This window comes from Octodon degus, unplaced genomic scaffold (assembly GCF_000260255.1).
Source record: "Octodon degus isolate 3935 unplaced genomic scaffold, OctDeg1.0 scaffold00089, whole genome shotgun sequence".
NCBI lineage: Eukaryota > Metazoa > Chordata > Mammalia > Rodentia > Octodontidae > Octodon > Octodon degus.
Window position 1 is genome coordinate 829,877 of NW_004524665.1, and position 12,119 is coordinate 841,995.

Consider the following 12,119-nt stretch of genomic DNA (forward strand, 5'->3'; position numbering starts at 1 on the left):
TCTCTCTCTCTCTCTCTCTCTCTCTCTCTCTCTCTCTCTCTCTCTCTCTCTCTCTCTCTCATTCTTTTGATCCTGGCTTCACTATAAGAACCTTAAGCAAAGGGAGGTTGAAAGCAAGCCAGCAACAAAGAGAGAAAACAAAAAAAGAAAAGAGACAGCAAGGAAGAAAGGTCACTCGAGAAACTAAATGAAGTAGTATTTTAAGTGGAGAAAACCATATATAGCATTCATTATTTATATTCTGGGTCAGTGAAAAAAAGCCAGCATTTGGCCTGGAAGTGAAAAAAATGAAATTTTAATTTTTTTTAATTTTCAGTGAAAAAAATGAAATCTATGGAACCTCTCAGGGCTGAAGGTATCGTAAGAATGTAATGTTAGTTCCTTTAAAATATAGCACTGATCCTGCATATACTTCTTATGCACATCTTTAAAAAGTCTTTCATTAGTACAGGTGACATATAATAAATAAATGGCATACCTTGACATGTGGGTAAACCCAGGAATCCATCACTGTAATCAAGATGTTGAACATATAACATCACTTCTGAATCCTACTAAAATCTTTTTTTAAACTGTCCTCTCAAACTTGGGCTCAGGAAAATACTGATGTTCCATTAATCACTATTTTTCCATGAGAGTTTGAGTCCCTCCCCACCCTCACCAACACTTGGGTGGTCACAGCCTATCTAATGCTCACTATTCCAACAGTTGTACAGTACTACCTCACTGTGGTTTCCATAAGGATGTTTCATACCTTGTCACGTGCTCATCTTCCATTCATGTATTTTTCTTTGTTGAAGTCATTTGTCCATTTTTTAGAATGGGAAGTTAATCTTCTTATTGCATTTTGACAACTTCTCTATATACACTAAATCCAGATCATTTTTTATATATGTTACTTGCATTTTCTAACAGCCTGTGGGGTGTGATTGAAAAATACAGTGCCACGTTTTATAACTGTTCATTATCTTGACTGCAGTGATGTCTATATAGATGAACACAAAGTTACAGTGATATTCCATTGTTTACTTAGACTAAGATCTCTCACCCATTTGTAGTTAATTTTTGCATACAACATGAGGTATGGATAAATCAAAGATACTCGTAGATTTATAATGGGTTATAGCCTCATAAACTCATCATACAATGAAAATATCCTAAATCAACAATGCATTCAATACATCTAACCTGGCAAATGTCATGGCTTGGCTTAGCCTTCCTTGGATATGCTTGGATACTTACGTTAGCCAGTAGTTGGACCAAATCATCTAATGCAATGCCTGCTTTATAATAAAGTGCTGAATAGTTCATGACTTGTGGAATACCATCCTGAAAGTAAAAAGCAGAATGGCTGAATAGAGATGCTTTTGCACTACTGTAATGGTGAAATGTTGTAAGATCTTTATTGGTGTTCTGTCAATGCTATGACAGTTGTTTTGCATATGGATATGTAGTTCCTCAGCTTTGTCTGTGGAAAACACTGTGGTCCTTTCTCCAGCTGCCTTGCTCTGAATATTTATGGTCCCTTTCAAAATGTATGTGTTCAAATCTTAACCCCCAAGGTGACAGTATTATGAACTGAAGGCTTTGGGGGCAGAGTTTAGGTCAAGAGGACAGCACCCGTATGTATGAAATTAGTGCCCTTACACAATAGCCCAAAGGGATCTCATCCACCCTTTGTTCTACATGAGGTCCCTGCAAGAAAATGCTATTTCCCTAACCCAGAAAACAGGCCCTCATACCAGGATGAATCTTCTAGAACCCTAGTACTGGGACTCCCACCCTCCAGTGCTGTAAGAATAAATTTCTGTTGTTTATAAGCCACCCAATCAATGTGATTTTGCCGAGGCATCTCAAGCAGACTAAGACATCAGCAAGTTACCTTCTTTGTGCCTTTATCAAAATTACATGGAAGTTCTGATTAAAAACAGAATTCATAACAAAGATTTTCACTGATAACTACAAAGTTAGGCCATGCATATTCTTTGACTTGGCCGTTCTACTTTTGGCAGTTCAGTCTAAAGAAACATAAGCACACGAATGTAAAGATATACACACAGGGGAAAGACCAAAGAATGTGGAAAGAACCCAAATGCTCCTTCCTAGAGGAGTGATTAAATAAATCAAAGTCCAGTTCTGCCGCAAAATTCTATGCAAATACTAAATGGAAGGAACAGGAGCTACATATAAGATTATTGACCAGAAAAGGCACCCATGAAATCCTGTAAAGTGGTGGTGGGGGGGGGGGGTTGCAGAGCTAAAATGCACAAACCAAACTAAAACATGCATTTATATACTTGCATGTTCACAAAAAGCCAAGAGGAAATTGTGGAGTCACAACCACCAACTAGATCATTGAAAGATTAAATGGATTTCCATCTGGGTGTAACTTGGAATGAGGTACAACGTAAGATTTCTTAGTTACATACTTCTACACTGTCTGATTTGATACTCTCTGCAGACACTGTTCTGTAATTTTAACCCAATCAAGTATAAAAGCGCAGCCACAGCATGTAGCAACTGCAGCACTCCCTTTTCCAACCCTGCCCACGCCCGATCTTGGACTTCCAGCCTCCAGAACTGTGGGGCAGTACATTTGTTACTTAAGCCCACAGCCTGTGGCTCAGCCTGTAGCAGCCTTAGGCAGTGAATTAATTGAGCTACAAAGAATTGAAGTCCAAAAGCAAAACTGCTGCCTATCAGGACCATACCTCTCAGCTCACAACCACAGAGAACCTCAGGAAGGGGCCGTCATGCCACTTGATAGGTAGATGGTATACAAGGAGGCTGATCACACCTAGGGAGAAGCTGGCCATTCTTGATGCCAAGGCCGCAAAGCATGTGGCGCCTGTGGAGCCTGTATGTTCACCCTGGGTACACAGTGACAGAGCAGCAGTGGCAGAGGGCTGGTCATGAGGGTATCAGCCTGGCTCTTGTCCTAATGATAGTAACCCCCTGTGGTCTCTTTCATCTACCTCTCTCCTCCAGTCCCACTTCCAGGCATACTGGCAACATCACCTTCTGAGGAAGAGAATGAAACATCAGACTGTTTTACAACTGAATGCCTTCCCCTCTCAGATGCAAGAGCTGACAGAGTTGCTCAGCAGTAAAGCAAGTACCAGCGCTGCATGGCATAAAACTAGGATGAGATGCTGGTGTCTGGTGGCTCTTCCATACAGAAGGTGGGCCCAGGCCACCAAGGGTCCTGACTCCCAAGGACACTTATTTTTGTCTTAAAATGAATTCCAAAATAAGGACAAGTTCTTTATGAAAATAATTTATAGTTACCAAAAGAAAAATAAAATGCTAAACCAGATACAAGTAACCAACCCAAAATCCTATTATGTTTTTCAGAATGTTATTTTTTTCAATGGACTTTTTCACCACTGAAATATTTCCTAGCTGGGAAGATGCAAAGCACAATGTTCTGCTGCTACCTGTGACCCTACAGGGACAACTGGGATTGTTCTGAGGACAAAATTTTAAATCCTAGTCCCTTCGAAATTTGACAGGGATGAAATCTGCTCTTCATATAAAGCAAAATCCCTGCTACATGACACAAAAGGAACAATGTCTACGAGTGAGGACCCTGAGCCAGGGACCTGGACGTGAGCCCCAGGTCTACCTCCTGGGGTTGCTGCAGGGGAGAATTAGTGCCAGAAACATCACAAATCTTAAGTAAATGTTGGCTGCTATCATTATTATTATTAACACTACTAGTAGTACTATGAATGTAACGAATGATAGCTAATATTTCTTACTTGTCTCTATCCCTGAAATGGGAGCTGGCAGAAAAAGTAAAAATTAGCAATAAAACCCTTGGCAAAAAAGTGCACAAGAGTCAGTACCTTTGGAATGTAAGAAAACACTGCCCCTGAGACCTGGGTCACAGAGGCGTTTGGAGCACCAGTGTTACTGGGCAGAGCCAGTAGTGTTACTGGGCAGAAGACCAGGTAGCCTTCCAGCTGTGGGCAACTGGGAGGAAATGCTACTCAGTGGATTCTCTGATGATTTAACTAACCTCAACCTTCTTTTGGAGCAGTAGATGTCAACCCCATGGTATCCATTTCCCTTCCGAAGAGTCATCTTCTAGGTGACTTCCCCGAGACATTTGTAAGATGAGAAAGCTGATCCCACATCCTGACCTTGAGGCAGAAACTAAGGAAGTGCTGGACACCTCAGGTGCATGGGCCATTTCCAGGATGACACAGCCAGGTCTCTCCAAAATGGGGCTCTAAGTGATCAGGGCCACAGGACTTTGGCTCCAGGTCCTGGCCCACCTCCCCTGCCAAGCTCACTATCCTATGTGCTATCTGATTCACAAAGCTCAACCCCCAAGGCATTTTCACCCCTAACTATAAAGATGATTGTGTTCAGTAGGTCGCATCTTCCGTACACGTGTGGACCTATGTGGGTGTGCATGTACGCTGCTGGAGATCAAGTCCAGGGTCTTTCCACTGAGCTACATCTCTAGCCCCTTCATTTATTTTTTATTTGAAACAAGGTTCTCTCCAAGTAGCTAAATTCTCTAGGCTAGCCCTGAATTTGTGAACTTCCTGCCTCAGCCTCCCAAAGTGCTGGATTAATAGGTATGCACCATCTTTCTCAGCTATTCCTTCTCCTAACAGTGAAAAATGGCTAGGAGACAAACACATGCCAGTTGAGCCCATCGCTAACACATAGGCCTAGGCCCTGCTTTACATAGCCCAAGCAGTCAAATATGTTCTCCATTTTGGGCAGAAACAATGAAAATTGTGATCACACTAGGACATAAAATAATATTAAACCCAATTTAAAATAAGAGACAAGACTATGCATCCTCTATGTTTACAAGAATGTCTTTATTTCTCTCAAGAAGTACTTTCCACCCATGTAGGTCCATCCTGCTACTTGGGACCCCAGCAGGTACACAGCGAAGATGCATGGGAGAGAACACAGGGCTCGAATGTGAGCTCAGAGCTCTCTGTCCCTAACATGACCACCTACCTGACTGCATGTTCCTAATGAGTGCCAACTATGTACCCAGATCTCTGCATAGCAGTTATCTCTCTTTTGAGAATAGGGAAAGCAAAGTTCAGTGAAGTTACAAAACTGTACTGAAACACAGCTAGTAAGCAATCGAGTCAAAGTTATTTATGGAGGGACAGATTTGCTCTTTAGTTATCTTTTAACCAAATAACACTTGATACTGGAAACCACTCGATTAGCAAGGTGTTTACTGGAAATTCCCTTATCAGGGTAAATCCTCAATTAGGAAAAGTAGCTCAGAGAAGTCCCAAACTAGCATGCACAGGAAGGAAGGCCTTGGCCAGATGAGGGCTCCCATGGATGGGCATGGTGCAGAAAAGCTAACTAAGACGTGGGAAATCCTTCCAAGACTCCAAAAGCACAACACAAGTCTATACTTCTCTGAGGCCTTTTAGGTCCTTGGGCTGAGGGCTGGACCTGCCAAATGTACTGTGATACTTCCATCTGTAATTAGCAGCTAAACTGGGATCCAAACTGTCTTTTTCATAACTTAAGATGATAGTAAACCAAACTTGGTTTACTATCATCTTAAGAAAGTCTTTAAGAAAGTCTTTCAACAAACATCTTGACTACTTCTCCTTGTTCAACTCACATAGCCTCCTCTTAGATTTGTACTCACTTGGACTTTGAGAACACACACTGAAGTCATTCAGTCTTTCTGAGCTAGTTTTATTTGCTGACCACTGTCGAGCCCGAGGACCACTGCTATTCATAAAGTGAAACATTTCTGTAGAAGGCAGCCTGATCTCCGGTAGCTTCAGGGCTAAAAGGATGACTCTGCCAAAGTCTTTCTAGGCTAGTTTACACAGCAGTGTGGACTCAGTGCGCAGGGAGAGAAGGACAGAGCTAATATGGAGCCTCAATCAGAAGGCACGAGTTGCCAAAGCCAGTCAACAAGAAACAAACTGTTAGGCAATGGTAACCAAGGGCAGAATTTCCTCCAAAGCTAGCATTTGGCAAGTCACTTGGTAGAGATTTTGCTAACAAACTTGGAGAAAACTTCAATGACATATGGCAGCATTTTATGTCTGAGAGAGACTAAGGCCACCAGTTAATGAAAACTCCAAGTATTTGTAATCAACCATAATGCCCAGGATTTCATGCATACTCAAGGATAATGGTGGAAAAGAAACAATGGCCTCAAATGGATTGGTTGGAAGCTTCTTTCTCAGCTCCTTTTAGAGTTCTCCAACCTCCCCCCAACACCATGGTTTCTCTGAACTTGGGATGACCAGACCTGATGAGGCTTGCTTACCATCTTCCTGATATCTTCTATGGTCTCCAGTTTAGATAAATGTCACATGTTCCTGTTGGAGAGGATTTCCATTGTATCTCATTTACCTCAGTGCAATCCATATGATCAGTGTGAAATGTGCTTCAACAAGAAACCTGATAGCAACCTCCCTCACCAACCAGTGAGGTGGCCACTATTCTCATTCTGTGTGCTCAGGGAAGCAGCCTAAAGGCGTGCACACCATGTCCTCATGCTCCATGCCATTGTTCTTCATGACAGTGAGGTGCTTATGAAGTATAGTTTGTGCCAGGCCACTGAGGTAAAAATCTGGCTTGGTTCATGTCTTAATCCCAGATCCTGGCCAAATATCTTCAACTCTCTGGCCTTGGGTTTTTCTATTATATAGAGGCATAAAAAATCGTCTCAGGAGGCCAGCGAGCTAGATGACTCAACTACAGCTCCACAGTATAGCATCACAATGGAACACACTGTATATCAGACCATGAGTAGCCCCGACCTGCCTCTGTGCCCCTACTGTCTATCAGATATCTCTGAAAATAGATCAGATTTCCCAGTCTCCTCTCTGCCCAATGAGCCAGGTCTAATGGTCTCTAGCTGATGTGTGAGAGGGTTCTTCACTCTCACTCTCGCAGGACCAATGAATCTGATATAGTAACAGAGGAATGAATCTAGAACAATCCATGCTGAATCAAGATGAGGTGTGTCAGATAGGACAAGGTAGGGCAAAGGCAAGCCAGAAAAGCACCCTTACCTCCTAAATTCCTCAAATAAAATTACTTTAGAATCTATGTCTCTTTACCAGGCAAAAGCTTTTTAAAAAAACCAAGAGAAAAGTCCTCAAGAGATGATCTTCACCCTATGTTTCCTCCCTTTGCCCTCTGTGCAATTCCCATGCATAGCCACCGGCAGAAGCAGGAGAGAAAGGAGGAGGAGGAGCAGGAGAGGGAGGAAGAGGAGGAGGAGGAGGAAGAGGAGGAGGAGGACGAGGATGAGGAGGAGGAGGAGCAGGAGGAGGATAAGGAGGAGGAGCAGGAGGTAGATGTGGAAAAGGGATGGAAAAGGAAGAGGAGAAGGACAAGGAGAAAGAGAGGAAAAGGAAGGAGGAGAGGGAAAAAGAGGAGGAAAGGGGTGGGCAAGGCATAGTTCTGGAGGGGAAACCAAAATCCAGTTCCAAGGGTAAATAAAGAGCTTTACATTTTCTGGATCTTCCAAGACAACAAAACTATAATCCTGGGAAAGAGAGACAAATGATTCCATTGGAATCTTTATATACTGCCTCAGAAGAAGACGGGTGTATACAGACTCTATTCGTGATTAGAATTTGCTGGAATGTATTTCTCATACATTCCCACCACCACGGCTTGCACCATGCTTCTAACAAGCCTACCGCTAAGGCTGTGCTGGCTTCCTTTATGTTGAAATCATTCTGTTTCATCTTTTCCTGTTCTCCCTTCCTGCCTTTGAGAAAAATGATCCGGTAGCTCATTGAAGACATTTGCTCTGGGGAAATACAGGTCCTTGGTGCTTACCTCAGCTTACCCAAGTTAGCAGTTAATCAGGAAATCCTGAAAATTTTAAAATATCAAGGTCAGAAGGAATCTCATCTCTATTAAAAATAGTCTTTTTCTGCTGAAAAGTTCCCTTCACTTGTCTAAAAAGAGCTAGTTTCAAACCTGCTTCTTTAAAAACATATAACTCTCCAGAGTCCTTACAAGAACAAAAAAAAAAAAGAATAAGAAGAAGAAAAAGCAATGAAAAGAAAAAAAGTCTGCCATACCAAGGAGAAGGTACAAAGGGAGGAATTCATATTTACATTTTTCAGAGTTGGGGTAGGGATTTAAGTTTTCACATTCCTTTCAATTCTATTACATTTTTAATGGCAGAAGCTCCCAGCGAGGACTGGGGCCGCCGCAACCCAAGTTTTAACATTCAAGGGAGCAGATGAAGTGGCTGCAGCTCCTGGGATGAATGAGAAATGACCCAGCTCAGCTCCGCTCAGGGCAACAGGTCCCTTTCCCGGTGCTGGATTTGAGTCAAAGAACTAAACCTCAAGTCAGAAAACATCAGCATCTTTTTTCCCCAAACATGGATAATGATAGTCAAATCTGATCAAAGGCACCATATCTTGAGCGTGGGAATCAGCTGCTGCATTCAAAAAACAATTGGAGGGTGACTGTGGGGTCCATAGAAGCAAAGTTGTCCCACACTCGCAGGCCTGTGCAGCTTATCTGAAAGGAGCTACCAGGAGCCATTAGGGAAGGATGAGGTTCCTTTACTTCTTTGCCTTTTTTTGTTACTAGGTATCTCTACAATCTGTTGATTCCTTGGTCCTCCTAGGATGCCCTGGGAACTTTTCTTTGAAGCAATTTCTCCACTGCAGCTCATCTCAATTAAAATATTTATAATAAAAATTAATAAGAAAAAAATTAATGAGGTTGGGAAGATTTGCAAGAGGAGGACCGGACAGAACATTCTCTCAGGAGTTGCGGTCTGTTCTCCCATCAAGCACAGTTTCCACTGCTCTGGCCCAGCCTGCGGCCTGTGCCCCGTGCACAGGGTCCTACACAGCGAGGAATCAGAAATGCATGATGCTATCTGATTGCTCCTTCGGGGCAAAAACAGGAAGATAAGAAAAATTCCAGGCTGCAAACAGGGACCGTGACAACCACACAGAAAAACCACAAGAAACGTAAATAAAATATTATTACAAGCAGCTCACTCGGCACCTGACCCTCCACGGCAAAAAATCCCTCAGAAGCAAAAAGAGTAAAAACATACAAGTTGTGTTTTTACAGAGTCCAGTGGCTATTTGGGAAGAAGCCATGAAGATCTCTTCCCCACACTTGGCTCACTTTTATAATCTCAAGACTAGAAATGTGCTTTTAAAAGTGAAAGGGTTCACTGGCTGATTTAAATCTGGGAGCTCCAAAGACAGCCCTGTGCCTGTAGGAACCTTCTGAGAGGGACTGAATCTCAGGGGTAAGCTCTGCTTACTGGAGTTTTCAAAAGCCTAAAGCCCTGGCTCCTTCGGCATAGCACCCCGAAATAAAACAAACATGTTGCAAACACAAACTTAACAAACCAGACCCATGCCAAAACACACATGTGCACATTTCACAGAAGAGGAGACATTCAGCCGAGGAGCGATCGCCGGGCCGGACGGGAGCCAGAACTCTGCCTGCCAAGGATCACAAACTCCAGAGCAAATGGGACCCATGAGTGAGCGAGGCAGCAGGAATGACTTCAGTAGACCAGCAACAAACTCTCCCTAGGCACAGCCCCCAGGCCCCAAGACCTTCTCAGGGGACTGTGATCCCTTCTCTGTAAGGACCTCTCTGCTTCAATAGCTGCTTTCTGAGCTTGTGTGGGGAATCACCACTTCCACTCAATCAGTCCGCTGCCTTGGAATCAGCTGCATGCTTTGCACTGCAGGAAGAACTGAAGGGCACCACAGGTATCTGGTACCACTGCCAAAATACATCCACACCGCCTGGTCCCCATCGTCAGAAGGCCATTCACTCACTTCTCTGCTCCGGAGCTCCAGGCTGGTTTTCGTGTTTATAGTGTTTGAGGCCTCCGAGGAAAAGGCCTGGGATGTCAGGCTCTGTTAAAGAGAACATGCTCCCCCCAAAGCCTGGTCCAGGGAATCCTTGCAAAGGAGCCTAAGGCTATCTGCTCAGACTAAATGTAACGCCCCCTGCAGGTCTGTTCTCAGAAAGGACTGGTAGGCATAGTAGGCTTTGCCTAGCACCCAGGGACTGTCTGTGTTTGGGTCTTGGAATGTTCACTGAAAAACCTCCCAAGCCAGCCAGGGCTCCTGGCCTTGCTGCTGTAAGTTCACAGACATGTGCAGCCTCCAGCGGTGCTCTATTTTACCTCTTAAGCACTTCCTCCAAGTTTACTATGAATCAACGTGACTCTGAGCCTGCCAAAAGTTTAATTGCAGGATTCCCTTGAGAGTAGGTACTATCTCTCCGGATGATGTGTGGGACCAGAAGGCAGTCATCAAGACTTGCAGCTATGGTGGTCCCATGGCCCAAGAGTCACTGGAGAAATCTTCCTGTTCACCCACTCCTCAGCTTTAGAATCCAAACCCAAGGCACTCGGGAGACAGCAGTGTGAAACTTTCCATAAGCTGTCCAGTATGCAGCCATTCCTGGCAAAACTTAACTTCTGACTTTGGAGCACCCTGAAGAGCCCGAATGCAAGCAGATGAAGAGCCAATGAGAATCGGAAAAATAAAAGAAGTAGCATACCATGACCAAGCCAAACCAAGCCTGACATATCCAAATCATATTGGCAAATGGATGCTTTCACAAATCATTTGTTCTTTCTTTCCTAGAGACAGAAGGGAGGGGGTGGGGATGTCTGGATTCAAAAATCTTAGCCCCAGACCAGTAAATTTGTCAGTGGAATGCAATCTGAAATTGCAGCTCTGAAAGTCTCACATGATTTATACCAGCAGACACAGAAATACCTCGGGGCCAAAAGTTGTAACGCCCTGAAGCAGAGCGTCCTTTCATTTCATCATCCCGGTCCCCTGCTTGGTGCCCAGATCCGAGCTGAGTGACAGCACGGGTTTCCCATGCATGCATCTTGCAGAATCCTGCTGGGCAAACCCTGGCAAGTGGGCACAGGCCCCGCCACTCGGGCTCCCCCAGTCAGCTGGGTACCTCCTCCTCCAGGCTGCCTCCCAGCCTCCAGGGTGCCCCTTACCTGCAGGCGCTCCGTGGCCGGCTGCCACATCTTCCAGCCGTGGAGTCTGGCGGCGGAGACACTGGCGAGACTCTGGATCGCGCCGAGGGGAGAGGAGCTGCGTATCCCACTTTCACATCTGGGGACAGGGTCCGCGGGTCGCGGGTCCTGGTGCCGGCCGCCACCGGGTGGGCGCGGAGGGCTGCGAGCTGGAGGAGGCGGCGCGGCGCGGCGCTCTGCCACCGGCAACTTGTGGGCTGGCCGCGCCGCTGTCCTGGCGCAGCTGCGAGGATTGCGCAGCTCCGCCCGGCCCAGCGAGCGCACGGCGGCGGGGCTGTTCCCTTCTCCGCCCCCCACCCCGCGCCACCGCCCGGACCTGCGCACTCTGAGCATGCCCAGGGCGGCTCCCCGGCCGAGGGGTGGGGGCGTAGACCGCGGGCCCCAAATCCTGGTTGGAGGCGGGCACAGAGGCGGGATCCCTGGCAGCACCCCCAAGAGGGGTTGGACTCTGACAGAGGGGTGACAGGCGAGAGAGAACGGGCCTGGGGACTGTGGCCGGGAGGTGGCTTAGTGAGGAATCAGGCACCCTGGGTTCTGAGCTGCCTTGCCTGGGATCTCCCAAGCGCCTGGGACTAGTCGGGCTCCGTGCTAGGGAAGGGCTTCTTCTCCTTCCCACCGGAATTAACTGAGCACCTATTAATTCCTTAGCCCCTGTACAGGCTCTGAGCACACAGCGGTGCAAAGAAAGCAATGCCTGCTTTTTCTCTCCTGAGTTCACCTTGAGGTTGAGGTCTTGGGAACAGAGACAACACCTGAAAGTGCCAGTGCTCTAGGCAGTGGTGACAAATGCTGGGAAGAAAATAAAGTGGGACCAAACTGTGAAGCCTGAAAGAAGGGAGCATCCTCTGAGGCCCTGGCAAGTGCCTGGAGAGAAGCGAGAGCCCTTGGGGAGGGCGAGTCTGCCTGGGTAAGGCGGACAGACAGGACAGGACCCAAGATGTGCCCTGAGACCCGCGAGCCCTGCAGGACACCCAAAAAAGTCACGCCGGGATCCTAGGACCGCAAGCTTCGGGAGGTGCTGGCCGGTCCAAGCACAGGAAGTGAAGGTCTGGCTCTCCCGGTCGCTGGACAGATTGGCAAA

General features: G+C 45.9%; 1 protein-coding gene across 4 annotated transcripts in view; it reads right to left on the reverse strand.

Moving 5' to 3' along the window:
• Pid1 (phosphotyrosine interaction domain containing 1) overlaps window positions 1-11,336 on the reverse strand; it is a 250,941-nt gene extending 239,605 nt beyond the window's left edge. Inside the window, exon 1 of one of the 4 annotated variants that reach the window (XM_023722265.1) lies at window positions 11,000-11,336. Coding sequence is in view for 1 of the 4 variants with exons in the window: in XM_023722259.1 (XP_023578027.1) it covers window positions 11,000-11,029 (30 nt within the window). In the remaining 3 variants the exon portion in view is untranslated. Of the gene's footprint in view, window positions 1-9,806; window positions 9,869-10,760; window positions 10,782-10,999 lie in introns of those variants that run through there. The other 3 variants (XM_023722259.1, XM_023722264.1, XM_023722260.1) reach the window with 3 other exon arrangements.
• Window positions 11,337-12,119: the final 783 nt, after the last annotated feature.